A 15,521-nucleotide genomic window follows, 5' to 3' on the forward strand; every position below is an offset into this window, starting at 1 on the left:
TTTGTGTATGCATCTAGGCCTATATTCGTTATAAAAACAGATATCTTAGAATGAGGTCTTATGAATGGTCCACCATGCTTAATTCCATAAAGCATGCCAAATGAACTTGAAAGAAATGCGAAATGAAAACAGCGTGTCAATGCAAGCTCTTTTTTTTAAAAATCATAAATACAGTATGAAAAATAGTGATGTGAGCTGTTCCAAATTGAGAACAAGCGCACAAGTCTGCAAACAAGGGTTTTGCAAAAGTGCACTACTAAAAATAAGACAAGATATTCGTTGTGATGATCTGAGTTATTTCTAATGTGTTGGTCACTGATTTGTATTCATTTTTGGAAAGGTAACGGCAGTCTTATTGCTGCCTGACTGGCGCCCATCTCATAACTTAAAACTAAAGTCGGTTGCACCGCTACAATATCGACGATTTTTTTTTAAATGTAGGCCTACAACAGCTTTAAAGGTAAGGGATAATGTATTGTCCACACGCAGTGGTAGAACGCAGGTATACGGAGTATACCCACTTCTAAATTTTAGGGGATTCAGTATACCAACTTAAAATTGATTGATCCATTATTTAGAATGGCATAAATATATACAGTATACCCACTTCAAAAAATGCGAGAATATACAGTATACCCACTTCAAAAAAGTAGACTACAACTAGACTACAAATATTTTCCTACGGGGCGAATAACACCCCCAATGCCGAAGGAGGAGTGCTGTTATTCCGCTTCGAAGGAAATATATTTTCCGTAGTCACGTGTGGACAATACATTATCCCGCTTATGCCGCCTTTACCAACATTAGAAAGCATACATAGTAAACCAGTAGTTTATAGTAACATGTTTATTGCCATTTTATAGCGTGCGCAAAGAAAGATAGTTCGTGGAACGCTCATAATTTAAAAAGAAAGAAAGGAGTAGCACACTGGAGCTGAATGCAGAATCAAAAACTGTATTAAACAAAGCCGAAAAAGTAAATAAAACCGACAGACAGGGGACAAACGTTTCGGTCAGCCCATCATCTTCCTTTTCTTCCTTTTCATGCTGCTCTTGGAATTACGCACCTAGCAATACGCTCAGGATATTACATTGGCGCGGACGCCACCCCACCATTACGCGCATAATTTAAAAAGGTTAACAAGCAACAGAGTTTGGCTACTTTCTAACTTGTTACAGCCACATTGCGCTTCAAACTGTTTGCAGGCTGCCTCGTTCACTGCGCGATATCTACTAAACTCGGGTTCATAACAGGATAATTTCTATCTGATCTGCGACAGTATTCCAGGCTACTTCACCCTTAAGGAAACTATCAAGGAACTCCTCACTTGTTACTCACATACTAGTGTTAATAAAATATGTCACGACAGCGGCCGGCGGACAGTGACAGTTTGCTTTCTTGAAATAACAACATTCGGACAAAAGTGTAGACTTGTGCGCTACACGCTGGGGTGGGGCAGGGCTGCTGTAGGTATCCATTGCGCGCGGCCGGTAGCTTTGGGAACTGTGTGTAAGTTGCATTTGGGTAGGCTATTGCGCGTGTTATGGTTGATTAAGTAATTGACGAGCCAACGTCCGGCAGCAGTGGCTGAGTGTGTAACTTAACTTAACTTAACTTTTGTAGGCTACTATCGTCCGAGTGTCTCCAGATTGTGATTATTTATTCATTTATTCAAAGAAGATAGCAGTTTACAGACGCTGCTGGTTGCATGGATATTGTGGTGGTTTTCCCTCCTAATTGTATTTTATGAAATTGTAAAAATAAAACTACCATAACCTTTACTCCCGTTGTCTGTCGTTCCTGAATCGTGGTCTAAATTTCACCTCTTACAATAGTGTCCAGTCCAGTGAATGATCCTGCATCCATGGCTAATTGGATAAAGCATACTAAGTGGATTCATCACATGTGAAACAAGAAGGCAGAAAGTGCAATTAGTTAATAAATGAAACAGTGTACAGGTCAGTGCTGGTAAAAAAAAGAGTTTTAATGACTTGCACAAAGTTGATGCTCGTTTGGTGAACTTCAAAATCTGTGCTGTATTCAAAAGCTGGGCATAACGCACATAAAGGACTGAAAATGAAAATACCCCTATATGTGGTACATATTCTATGTTGTAGCCTACTTCAGTTGTTGGTACCCAGACTTGCATTTTGTCGAGTAATGTCCATTTGAACCTCACGTGAAAGTAACGGGGATTGTGCTGCATTTGGTGGATGGAGCTGATATTACGCACATAATTCTACTGAATAAACATCCAACTGCGACCCAAACGGTAACTTGTCGTGGTAGTCTATGTCGAATATGCCTTAATTTGGCTGTTTGCTATTCGCCTCTGGCATCATCCGAGCATGTGTAGTGCGAGACGCCATTATGACCGTTGCGCGTAAATATTTGCAAGAAGATGGGGCCGTCAAACACAGTAGGCTATGGATACTTATTTAACGACTTTAATGAAGATGTCATGTAGACTGTTTGACGCCCCCTTCCATAGGACAGCATCCATCCATCTATCCATCCCTTCCTCATCTTTACGCGCAACGGTAATAATAGCCATTACTTTTCTTGTAGACGTTGCGCGTAATATTTTATTCATTATCGACTTATTTCAAGCAGCATTCCACTGTCCACTCTGCGTGGCCCTGTTGAAAGGGTTGCCTTGTCTATGCGGGAAGGGCAATTTGCATGACAAGACTTCATGCCCATTAGCGAACACTTTGTTCTCAACAACTTCCCATTAAGAAATGTGTATTCTGAATGTGTTTGTCGCCGTTTTCAGCAAGCCTGGCGTCGCCATGAGGACCTGATGTTTTCCACAGAAAACATGCATGGTTGCCACCACTTAAAAAGGTGCTTGGAGAGGAGGCAAAACTGGTACAATTTAGGCTGCATTAAAGCATACACGTTAGCTTTCACGTTGTGCGATGGATGGAGACAAGTTTGGAATCGCTCCCTCTCTCTCCCTCTCTCGCTCACACACACACGCGCGACGTAATTCTCTGCACTCTTTGCAAGACTCTACTGTCACTTGACTCGTCTTATTGGATACCAGCCAAAATTGTAAGCTAGATAGCCAATAGTTTCGATTGTGCTGCTTGGACTGGAGGTATTTAAACTGCTAAAATGTAGGCTGCATTAAAGCATCCGCACGTTTGTGCGATGGGTGGAGACAACTTGGGAATCGCTGTAAGTTAGAGATTTTTTTAAAACATAGGCTGGCAAGATGTAAATGACCTGCACTGCTTGAAAAAGACGATCGACTATGTGCCTCAGGCATCTTAAATACTAAAAACTAATAGGCGGATGGCGGGTGGATTCGGTTTTGGAAATTGGAGAAAAAACATTAGGGCGGGTGGATAGCAGGTGGATTAGAAATTCTAAGAAGCGGTTGCGGATGAAATAATACATCCACCGCGCACCTCTAGGCCTACTCCACACGTAGGTATATTCCAGACCTACAGAAGACGGTAGCTAGAAGCGTTCATCTAAAAAGTTACCGGAAAGTCAGAAAACTCGCTGCATGACAACCAAATGTGCTCAGTAGACGCACGCTGCCCTGATTCAAAGCGATTCCCGCCTCTCTGCCCGCAGCTGGGGCTAGGGCCTACTCAAATACTGTTCCAGAAATGTAAGGAGTAGAAAGTAACATAGGCCTACAGATATTTGTCAAAAAATGTAACGGAGTAAAGTAACGGCGTAAAAGTGAAAAAAAGCTTCTCAAATATTGTTCCAGAAATGTAAGGAGTAGAAAGTAACCTAGATAATTGTCAAAAAATGTAACGGCATAAACGTAAAAAAACCGACAACATACCAGTTAAAATGAGTAGGCCTAAGTACATTTTATTTATGAAGCACATCTGAAAACAGCAAAAAAAACAGTTGATTTACATACTAGATTACTAGATAGGCCTACTAGATACATTACTAGAGAGAGAGAGAGAGAACGCGCTCCTATGCAGTGTTAATATAGCGATTTCACTTCTCTCTCGCTCTTAGTGTTTTTGTTTTTGTTTTACTGTAGCCATGGACTTAACACGGGTGCAGGGGTTCTATAATGTTTTCCGACACTGTTATTTTTTCTGCCTCATGCGCGAACTATTTATTGTCATTCAGTTTGTGCCATTATTAGGCCTAGGCCTATATGAATCGCGGGTAAATCAGTTATATATTAGTTATATATTTAGACTTCGAACAAAAGAAATAGGCCTAGGACACACGGGAATAATAGGATATAAAATAGGCAGCCTGACTGGATCGATGGACGATTTCCAACAATAAAAGACAGGCTATGAAACAAAATAGGCAGCTACCAGCTTATTCAATTAATAAAACTATTGCCCAAGAACATTGCCTCGCCGGGCAGAGAGAGAGAGAGAGAGAGAGAGAGAGAGAGAGAGAGAGAGAGAGAGAGAGAGAGAGCGGTCCAGTGTTAATGTAACGATTTAACTTCTCTCTCTCTCTCTCTTTACTGTAGCCATGGACTTAACACAGGTGCATGGGTTCTGTAATGTTTTCAACACTGTTATATGCATAGTGCTCTGGCTCATGCACGAACTTTGTTGTCATTCAGAATCAGAAACATCAAAGTGTCGGCAGACAGCATTCTCTTGTTGCTGGTGCTTCGCATCTAAAAAGTTACCGCCCAGTAACATTGCCTCGCAGGGCAGAGAGAGCGAGAGAGAGCGCGCTCCTATGCAGTGTTAATGTAACGATTTAACTTCTCTCTCTCTCTCTCTCTCTCTCTCTTTACTGTAGCCATGGACTTAACACAGGTGCATGGGTTCTTTAATGTTTTCAACACTGTTACATAAGCCTAGTGTTCTGGTTCATGCCGAACTTTGTTGTCAAAAAATGTAAGGGCGTAAACGTAGGCTAAATTGTCAAAAAATGTAACGACGTAATCGTAAAAACAACAACAACATACCAGTAAAAACGAGTAAGTACATTTTATTTATAGATTTACATGTTTAAATCAACAAAAAACAAAACTTAACAGCTGATTTAGGCCTATTTAAATAGGCTAGACAAAACCGTTAAAATGAACATATTTAAATAGACAAAACCGTTAAAATGAGCATTAAAAAAGCTGATTCTAAGAAAACCCGCATTAAAAAAGCTGATTTACATTTCTAATAAAGGCAGACTGAAGGGACCTTTAGTTGAAACCTAAGGATCTTTAGTTCAATTTTAAGGACCTTTCGTAGGCTTTTGCGGTAGACGGACCGTCCTCGACTAAAGATCCCCTGCCTTATACTAATGGTCCAACGTTTTGTTCGAATGGTCCCCTCTCAAGAATCCATTCGACGAAAAGACCTGTACCCGTGTGTGTGTGTGTGTGTGTGTGTGTGTGTGTGTGTGTGTGTGTGAGTGTGAGTGAGTGAGTGAGTGAGTGAGTGAGTGAGTGAGTGAGTGAGTGAGTGAGTGAGTGAGTGAGTGAGTGAGAGAGAGAGAGAGAGTGACAGAGAGAGAGAGTGACAGAGAGAGAGAGTGACAGATATAGAGATAGAGACAGAGAAATCAACTAACCTGCTCAATCAATGCAAGTGCATAAAAGTCATGACCGACTTCAACAAAGTTACAAATCTGACTAGGCTCTTGAGACTGGCTGAGAGTCCAAAAGGAGGACAACGAGAAAGAGAGAGCGAGAGAGAGAAAGAGAGAGAGAGAGAGAGACAGACAGACAGACAGAGATAGAGACAGAGAGAGACAGAGCGACAGACAGACAGCGAGAATGAGAGAGAGAGCAAGCGAGAAGAAGAGAGCCTTTTATCTGGAATTAGTCACAGATAGGACTGCAGGGTTACAGACACACACACGCACACGCACATGCACACGCACGAACACGCACGAACGAACGAGCACGAACGAACGAGCACGAACACGCACGCACGAACACACACACACACACACACACACACACACACACACACACACACACACACACACACACACACACACACACACACACACACACACACACACACACACACACACACGCACGAACACACACACACACACAACAGATTAGTCGATCGATCAATTGATCCATCACTAACCAAATGGACTAGTGTTGCTTACCTGCTGCATCATGGCGGCCTCCATCTTGACCTTGGCGGCCTGCGTCTGTGTATGCGTCTGCGTCTGCGTTGGTTGCTGCTGCTGCTGCTCCTCTTTAGGCACCTCCTCTTTGGACCCCTCTGCTGCGCCTCCTGCTGCTGCTGCTGCCTTGGCCTCCCCCTCGCCACCTCCTGCTATCTGCTCCTTCAACTTTTGGTTCTCCTGCCTGTTGTTCAGAGAGACAGAGACAGAGACAGAGACAGAGACAGAGACAGAGACAGAGAGAGAGAGAGAGAGAGAGAGAGAGAGAGAGAGAGAGAGAGAGAGAGAGAGAGAGAGAGAGAGAGAGAGAGTGAAAACAGGCACAGCCTTATGCAGCAGTAGTAGTAGTAGTAGTAGTACCACGAATCTCACGAGTTCTCCTGTCTGCTTTCAGGGTAATAGAACAGAACAGCACAGCACACCACAGCAAAAGTGAAAGTGTCAGTGATGTATCTGTGACGACAGAGGAGAGGCAATAACCCCTACGAGGAGTACCAGGAATCCCAGGGTTCAGCAGGTCACGATAACAAGGAAATGAGGCTGTAAATGGGTGAAGGGGTGAAAGATCGAGGTGAGGGAGGGAGGGAGGGAGGGTGTTTCCTTCCAATGGAAAGACCCTCATAATATCAAAAGTGAAAGAGAGGTGTTGCAATAAAGAGGAGATATGTATGCATGTCCTAGTTTGAAATCCACTTTCATTTTCTAAGAATTACGGTGTGTGTGTGTTTGTTTGTGTGTGTTTGTGTTTGTGTTTGTGTGTGTGTGCGTGTGCGTTTGTGTTTACATGAATACTGTTCAGAACATAAATGCCCTGCCGTAGTCGCTCCAAGTGACAATGAAGAAGAGTTTACATTTCTTCGGTTGAAAAGCAGCTTTTTAGAAATACGTGTGTGTGTGTGTGTGTGTGTGTGTGTGTGTACATTATGTGTGTGTTAGGGCTTTTTGTGCCTTAATTTTTGACAGGACAATGGAGGAGAGACAGGAAATGAGTGGGGGGAGAGCGAGACGGGGAAGGATTGACAAGTGACCCGGGCCGGGCATCGAACACAGGTCGCCGGCGTAGTAACCCAGTGCCCTACCGTTAGGCAACGGCAGGGCCAAAAGAATACAAATATGACCCATAGTTTACGTGAATACTGCTCACACAAATGCCCTACCGTAGTTGCTCCAAGTGACAATGGAGAGAAGCTTATTAGCAGCTTGTTAGAATTACAGTTTGTCTATACATATGTGCATGTGTGTCTGTGTGTGTGTGTGTGTGTGTGTGTGTATGTTTATGTTGTTCTGTGCATTTCCTGTGCACTTTGTATCTGCTAGTGATGTTGGCTATGATTAAGTCCTCGATTGTGAGACGCTTTGTTTACAAGAATGAAAGTGTGACCCAATTGGCTTACCGTAGTTGCTCCAGGTCCCGATTCCTGTACTGCACGTCCTCCTCCATTTTCTTGCGCAGCTCGTTGTTTTCCTGCCGCAGTTGTTCACAGAGAGTCTGTAGAGTCACAGGACAGGACAGGCAAGAGGAGCAGATGAGAAATGAGAAGTGAAGCAGCAACAGACTCCAGGAGCTGGAAGACACTGAGCATAGGGCTGCAACGATACACTCAAATCATGCGCTCAATCTTCTGCATGTATATATGGCCAAGCAGACATACGTAGTGTACAGTACTAGTGTGTGAATGTGTGTGCGTGTACTGTACATGTGCGTGTGTGTGTGTGTCTGTGTGTGTGTCTGTGTGTGTGTCTGTGTGTGTGTCTGTGTGTGTGTCTGTGTGTGTCTGTGTGTGTGTCTGTGTGTGTGTCTGTGTGTGTGTCTGTGTGTGTGTGTGTGTGTGTGTCTGTGTGTGTGTCTGTGTGTGTGTCTGTGTGTGTGTGTGTCTGTGTGTGTGTCTGTGTGTGTGTCTGTGTGTGTGTCTGTGTGTGTGTCTGTGTGTGTGTCTGTGTGTGTGTCTGTGTGTGTACTATCCTCAGCAAAGGGAATGCATTAGTCCACCCACCTGTAGTAGCGAGGCATGCGCAGACATACCGGTACAGAAAATAGTAGTGTGTGTGTGCGTGCGTTACTTGTTCTTCTGCATGAATGCATACAGATACGCACAGTACTAGTGTGTGTGAGTCTGCGTGTCTGTGTACCATCCTCTGTGAAGGGAATGCAGTACAGTCCACCCACCTGCAGTAGCGAGGTGCGCTGCTCGTTCTTCTGCATGTAATACGTACAGCACTAGAGAGTGTGTGTGTTTGTGTGTGTGTGTGTGTATGTGTGTGTGTATGTGTATGTGTATGTGTATGTGTATGTGTGTCTTGTGTATGTGTGTGTGTCTTGTGTGTGTGTGTGTGTGTGTCTTGTGTATGTGTGTGTGTCTTGTGTGTGTGTGTGTGTGTCTGTGTGTGTGTCTGTGTGTGTGTCTGTGTGTGTGTCTGTGTGTGTGTCTGTGTGTGTGTCTGTGTCTGTGTGTGTGTCATACCCTCTGCAATGCATTAGTCCACTGAAAGGAAAGGAAAGGTCCGCAACACTGCTTGATGCTCCCAAAATTTAATGGCACACCATTTCTGACTATCAGTCCTTCGAGAGCATCAAACAGTGTTGTGGATTCTCTGACTTTTTGGAATGCATTAGTCCACCCACCTGCAGTAGCGAGGTGCGTTGCTTGTTCTACTGCATGAATGCATACAGATACGTACAGTACTAGTGTGTGTATCTGTATGTGTGTGTGTGTGTGTCTACTATCCTCTGTAAAGGGAATGCATTAGTCCACCCACCTGCTGTAGCAAGGTGCGCTGCTCGTTCTTCTGCATGTAGTATATGCCTAAGCAGACATGCGTACAGTACTAGTGTGTGTGCATGTGTCTGTGTTTGTGTCTGTCTGTGTCTGTGAGCGTGTATAATATCATCTGCAAAGGGAAGCCAGTCTCCACCCACCTGCAGCAGTGAGGTGCGCTGCTCGTTCTTCTGCACCTTGGAGGACAGGTGGTGGAACTCCACGGCCATGCGGCCCAGGTGCGCCAGCAGCTGGTTGGGGTTGGACTCCTCGGCGAAGACGCTGAAGGAGCTCTCCAGACGCTGCAACTGGCTGGCCAGCTCCAGGTTCTCCTGGTGGGGCATGTGAGGCACGGACGCCGACGCGCCCACCCCCACCACCATAGGCGCGGGCATAGCCGAGGCGCCCACCACCGCCACCATCGTCGCGGGCATCGTCTGCGAAGTAGAAGGAACCGCCGACGCGGAGGATGATGATGTCGATGCGACTACTGCCGTTGCCACCGATGCGGTCGCTGACATGGCAGAAGGTGCAGGGGCCTGAGAGGGGAACAGTGAGAACAGGACGCACGATAAAACTCGGTCAGTTCGTTAAGAGAGAGAACTGGCAGACATTGTCAGAATCGCCAACGCTGAGGACGCTACTTCTACTTTCGATCGCTAGGATCGAGAACAGGCCGGACGATAAGAGTCGGTCAGTTCGTTAAGAGAGACAACTCTCGTTAAGAGAACTGCCGACACCGAGTACGCTACTTTTGTTGCCACCGCTGCTTTTGATTGCTAGGAGCTAGGAGTAGGATACAGTATGAGTCTGAGGGAAACCATTAAGAGAAAAGGCCCAGCCCATGAGTGGGATCAGTCAGTCAGTCAGACAGACAGACAGCTGACCAGACAACAGGACTCGTCGTAGAAACCACCAAAGCGGACACTGAAGACACTGTTGCCACAGCTGCCGTTGACACGCTAGGAGCTACGGAAGCCTGAAACAAACGCCAAAAAAATAAATACATAAAAATCCCAGCTGGTACAACTCAGTCAGTTAGATAGCCAACCACCTTCCTGCATCATCGAAGGGACCAAACAACACTGAAGACGCCAACACTGGGGTCAACACTTCAGCTCCTACCGTGTCAAGAACAGGAGTTTGAGGGGGGGAAAAAGAAAAATGAATCCAGCTTCAGAGGGCCCCGGCCCAATGAGACAGTCCTTCAAGCAAACAAGTTGGTTGAGGTTGGCAACGTGTATCACACAAGGTCTCCAGCGCACCTATGTTCCAGTTGAATAAACCGCATTGCTAAATTCCATGTGTCTTCATCACTGCCCAAGAAAAGCCTCTTGGAATATGCCACAGCCACGTTAGAGAATCCGTCTGACAAACCTTGCCAATCTTGCCCTCGTCTTTTCTTCCACTTCCCCTGCGGAGTCTTGAAGAGGTTGGCAACCTTACGTCACTGTTGAATAAAACTCTGTTCCAAAGCTCCTCTGCTCCTCTGTTTCCTTGACTCTTGATCAGTGCCTCAGAAAAGCCACTCGAAGCTTGAATTGCCTCCAGCCAATGAGACGGCCCCTCAAGTCACTCAGACAGTCATTCAGTAAGCCAGGCCTTTCCCTCCCTTCTCTCCTCCCCCTCCTCCTCCTCCTCCCCTCCACCCTCTCCTCCTCTCCCCACCCTATCCTCCTCCCTTCCTGACTCATCATGTCTTCATCAGACTCAGCTCACCTGACTAAAAAGGGCCTGTGCAACAGGTTTCCTTACTGGCCTGCTGTGCTGACTGGCTGATTACACAAAGAGGAATTTCAGATATTGCTAATTGCGTTTCCCCCTCATATGTGTGTGTGTTTATGTCTATATGTGTCTGTGTGTCTCTGTGTGCATGTGTGTGTGTGTGTGTGTGTGTGTGTGTGTGTGTGTGTGTGTGTGTGTGTGTGTGTGTGTGTGTGTGTGTGTGTGTGTGTGTGTGTGTGTGTGTGTGTGTGTCTGTGTGTGTGTGTGGTCAGCAGCGTGTGAGCGTCTATAGTTTCTGCCTAGCAGCTACAGTATTCCCGAGATGAGTCAGGCGTCTCTGTGTGTTTTTAGTCATTCAAATCCTGTGGATTCCCTAGTGACTCACACCAAGGGGACTAAACACGGCTCAACATCAGAGGACAAGAGGAGTGGGGGGGGAAATAAAGTGCCTCGTCACTTACTGACTGTACACACAGAAAGGAGCCAGCCTGATAAGGAAAAGCTTTGGAATAACACCTGATAAAGTGTGCCACAGGGTTCCAAACAATCACCATTCAGTGTCTTTAGAAAAAAAAAAAAAGAAGAGGAAAAGTTTTTACAACAGTGTTGTTCAGTTCAGAAGCGAAAGCAGTAGCGCTATGGCCATGTGAAGGAAAGGCCATTGTCCGCGTTCTCTGGTAAACACCTAAAAGAACACTTGAGCCGCCAGCGTGCGTTGCTCCTGTTGCCACTGACCGAGAGACTCTAATCAACCGTGCAGGAGACGGAAAGCAAAACTTAGGGATGAAAAAAGCAGCACAGTTCTTCTGTCTGCCCATTTCAGACTCAACACCCCCCCCCCCTTACCCACACAAAGTCCAACTGTGGACAAGAGTTAGCTCTCACTTTCCCTTCTCCGACAATGGAACGCGGCTACTGTGTGTGAGGAACAGAAATAAGTTTCGCCAGTTGGGATATTCCAAGAAGGTGGGTCAATATCAAACCAGGTTAAAGGTTCACTGTGTAGGATGGTGGCCAGAGTAGGTATTGCAGCTATGCTGCTCATTGAAACTCTGATGCCATTTGCCAAATTTGATCTTTTCATGAACATTTACTCAACAATAAACAAACATATACAGTAGTATGAGTATCACAAGTAGTAGGAATTTTGCAGCAAAAAATATCTATGTCTGGAAATTCAATTTGGCGTACACTGACAAGATCCACCTTTTTCATGTATGAAAAGTGCAATTTTTCCAGTCATAATGAATACATAGAATTTGATGGTGGTAGTCAGTATTCATTAAAAAGGTAACATTTGTGAAGCATGAATTCTGGAAAGAAATTGCTAAAAAATACTACACAGTGCATCTTTAAGGTAAGATGAATGCAGTGGCTAGTCAGCAGAGTACTCATTTCCTTCACTATACTGTATATTAGCAGGTTTCTTCTCTTTCTGTAGGTTATCATAGGTAGGTTTATGTAAACTTAACCATGTTGTTGGAATATCCTGCAGAGTGTACCGGTAGACAAACAAGTAGTCCTTTGGTGCAGTTCCGTTTAGATATCCTGCAAGTTTACAGCCTTAGTAGCAAACGCAAGGCATCTTTATTGCCGCCTTTACAGACTTGTGTTTCTGCTTTCTGTCAATTAAAAATCATGTCCACATGCCAAAAGGCTAGGGGGCTTTCCTCAGAGTAACTTTTAAAATGGCTAAATGGGCATTCGAAAGTCCGAGTAGCCTACAGTACTTGTTACTGTCTTGAGTCTACATACTCAGAATTTACCTGAACTCAAACTGATACTGTGATTTTTTTTGCAAAACAAGCTTATTGTACATCTCCCCTTGAATTAAATGACAGAGTTTTACCTTCCTCCTGTACTTTCAATCGTTCTCCGGGTATGGCGTTGCAAATTTTACCTCTATGCTAGCAATAAACATTGAATCCTATGAGACCAACTAGCCGCCAGCTGGTCTCATAGGATTCAATGTTAATTGCAAGCTTGGAGGTAGAATATGCACTGCCATACTCAGAGAACAGCTGGAAGTACAGGAGAAAGGTAAAACTTAATCATTTAACTCAAGGGGAGGTGTAATATGAGCTTATTTCCAAAAATGGCACAGTATCACTTTAAGACAGATGTGCATACATATGCCCGTGTAGCCCCATAATGTATGCCATTCCAACAATGGAACACTGTAATAGTATTTTAAAAGTTAACTACCATAGTACTACACTATTATGACATAACACAAGGCCTTCAGTAATGCACTACGACTTGGTCATTGCCATTCTGGTAACGGCAAAATTCTAACGCTGTGTCTTAACAAATTGAAAATTCAACCAAAGACAGATGAAAAACAAAAATATAACAACAATAGCAATAATAATTCAACCCTTGAAAACCGATAGACAACATGATCCGTGTGGGCCGGATCTCTGGCCCTAAAAAGAAGTTTCTAGAAGTTCTGAGATTTCCACACATGGCCGAAACTGAGAAGAGATGCTGGAACTCACCGCCTGAGTTTCTGTGGTGACGGCTCCACGATCTTCCATATTCACAACCTCAAATTCTGAGGACACTTCCTGTAAAGCAAAATAAATATATATATATAAAATAATAGCAAGTGTGAAATTGCTGAGTTACTCTATTAAATCCCAAACTAATTTAGATGGAAACAGAGGAAATCATATTTGCTGATTGGTGATCGTCAAAAGTACAATGTTGAGCAATTCAAACCAAATTCATGTGTGCCTTTCGGAAGTGCACGGCAAGTAACACGTTCACTGTTCGTGTACACCAGAAATGGCCAAAGCGACAGAAGTTGTTCATTTTTAGTGGAGGATTGGCAAACTGAGCGACCAAAGCGAATTCACTTGGGGCAAGATGAACTGGCTGGCCAGAGTGGATTTCAGGGGTTGAAAGTCTGTTGATATTAGCTGTGGCGCAGTTCAGCAAAAAACAACTGGAATCAGTGGCAGGCACAGACATTTTGGGGGGCAGGTGCTTGAGGGGGTGCGGGGGGCAAGTGGAATCTTCAGCTGCCTTACATGCTTTTGATCGTCAACCATCTTGTAGATGATCATGTCAACATGGACTACAGTACATGGCGACCAAAAAAAATCCAAAAAAGGAATTTTCAAAAAGGCATTTTTTTTGCCCTGTAAGGCAAAGGGGCAAGTGCTTTAGCTCCACCTCGTCCCTATCTGTGCACGCCTATGACAAGAATGTTCATATTTGAAATGTCCCCGATTGACAAGTCAGAGCCGTTCTGTGATTAACTTTTTTTTTTAAGTAAATATCACTCAGAGGGCAAATTAAAGCTAATTCATGGCAAAGCATCTCAAAGCGACCTCTGTTTGCTTCTTTGTTCCTGGGGCACACGAGCAGTCAGGTGGCATGGAGGGCACTCACTTTTTTTGGTTATTATCTTTTAATTATATATTGAAAAGTACATATCTAAGCCGAATATCTTACGGATGATGAATAAAATAAATATAATAAACAAAAAAATAATAATAAAATGAAAAGAATTTTTACAAAATAACAGATAATAACATTTAGAAAATACAGACAATTATATTGTTTAAATTCTTCATCCAAGTGTTTACAGTGGTTTCCTGGGGGGCTGTAGAGCTCCTGTTGAGGAACACTAATAAAGCAAAAAGTGACTCCAGAATCCAGTATTTTCTAAGATTGTTGCAGTCAGTTAAGCTAGGTCACTCACGTTGAGGTCTGGCTGCAGTGTCTTGGCCGTCATGCATTCCCGCGCTTCTGTGCAATCAGCACTCAGATGTGCATGGTGCTTGGCATGGCCTGGGGAGAGAGAGAGAGAGAGAGAGAGAGAGAGAGAGAGAGAGAGAACAGAAATACAGTACATACCACTAAAAATCAAATAGATGCAGAGTTATTCCTGCTTAGCGTTTACTTTAAAAAAAATGTTCCCCACTAGTTCAGATAAAGTAACCAGGAAATTACATAATCCACATGTTCAGTATTTGGATTACGAAATTTAGACAAACTACAATTAAGCGGATTTGGGTACGCTGAAAGGCGCTACTTTAAGCTAATGCATCACATAGTAGTAGTAGTAGATGTATAATAATAACGTTCATTATGTCTAACTGTCAGAAGTAGTAGTAGTGTCGATTTTACATTTTACATTACATTGTCTTCTTTCGTGACAACCTACATGCAGTGGTGTAGTCTACGTAGAACGCGGGTATACGGAGTATACCCACTTCTAAATTTCAGGGATTTCAGTATACCCACTTAAAATTGATTGATCCATTGTTTTGAATAGCACAAATATATACAGTATACCCACTTCAAAAAAATGTCCAATATACAGTATACCCACCATAAAAAAGAAGACTACACCACTGCCTACATGCAGGTCGACCGGATGCCAATGTGACATTTTGATGTCCATCTGGGTCATGTTCATAATCATTTGATTTACAGAGTCAAAGCACACAGGATGAGATGTCGATTCCGGCTAATGATCAGAAGTTTTTCTTTCATTGTATATTATATATAATTATATGCAGGTTGACCAACAGTGTGACATATTGGCAATGTCTTGGTCTGGATAGGTGTCCCCAAGCACAGATAGCATTTGGGTCACATAAATTAGATCAACCACATTGCAAGCCCTTTTGTTCTTAATTTTTCTTTTCTTTCCTTTTCCGTAATTTTACCACACGTCACTGGCTCTTAATTTTTTTTTACATACGTCCTCTTGACCTCATCATAAGCCTACCAACGCCCCACATTAGTATTAAAAAATGAAAAGGAGTACTGCCCTCTGATTGGCAGCTGAGTACCCCCACCCCCATCCCTGAGGGCTCCTTAACACCCCCTGGGGGGCTGTTTAGAAACCCTATTCTACAGGCTGGCTCACCCAGCGTGGACGGGCGTCCCCATGCACAGACTGCATTTGAATCCAAAACATTACACCAA

The 15,521-nt window shown here is 43.9% G+C and overlaps 1 protein-coding gene across 3 annotated transcripts in view; it reads right to left on the bottom strand.

The window, feature by feature from the left end:
* tnip1 (TNFAIP3 interacting protein 1) overlaps positions 1-15,521 on the bottom strand; it is a 50,910-nt gene that overhangs the window by 26,868 nt on the left and 8,521 nt on the right. For all 3 annotated transcript variants that reach the window (XM_063190128.1, XM_063190126.1, XM_063190127.1), the window contains exons 4-8: positions 14,287-14,375; positions 13,076-13,144; positions 9,014-9,391; positions 7,491-7,585; positions 6,076-6,280 (exon numbers count right to left, since the gene is read on the bottom strand). In XM_063190128.1, the coding sequence (XP_063046198.1) occupies positions 6,076-6,280; positions 7,491-7,585; positions 9,014-9,391; positions 13,076-13,144; positions 14,287-14,375 (836 nt within the window). The remainder of the gene's footprint in view (positions 1-6,075; positions 6,281-7,490; positions 7,586-9,013; positions 9,392-13,075; positions 13,145-14,286; positions 14,376-15,521) is intronic.

The sequence above is a fragment of the Engraulis encrasicolus genome, chromosome 23 (assembly GCF_034702125.1).
Source record: "Engraulis encrasicolus isolate BLACKSEA-1 chromosome 23, IST_EnEncr_1.0, whole genome shotgun sequence".
NCBI lineage: Eukaryota > Metazoa > Chordata > Actinopteri > Clupeiformes > Engraulidae > Engraulis > Engraulis encrasicolus.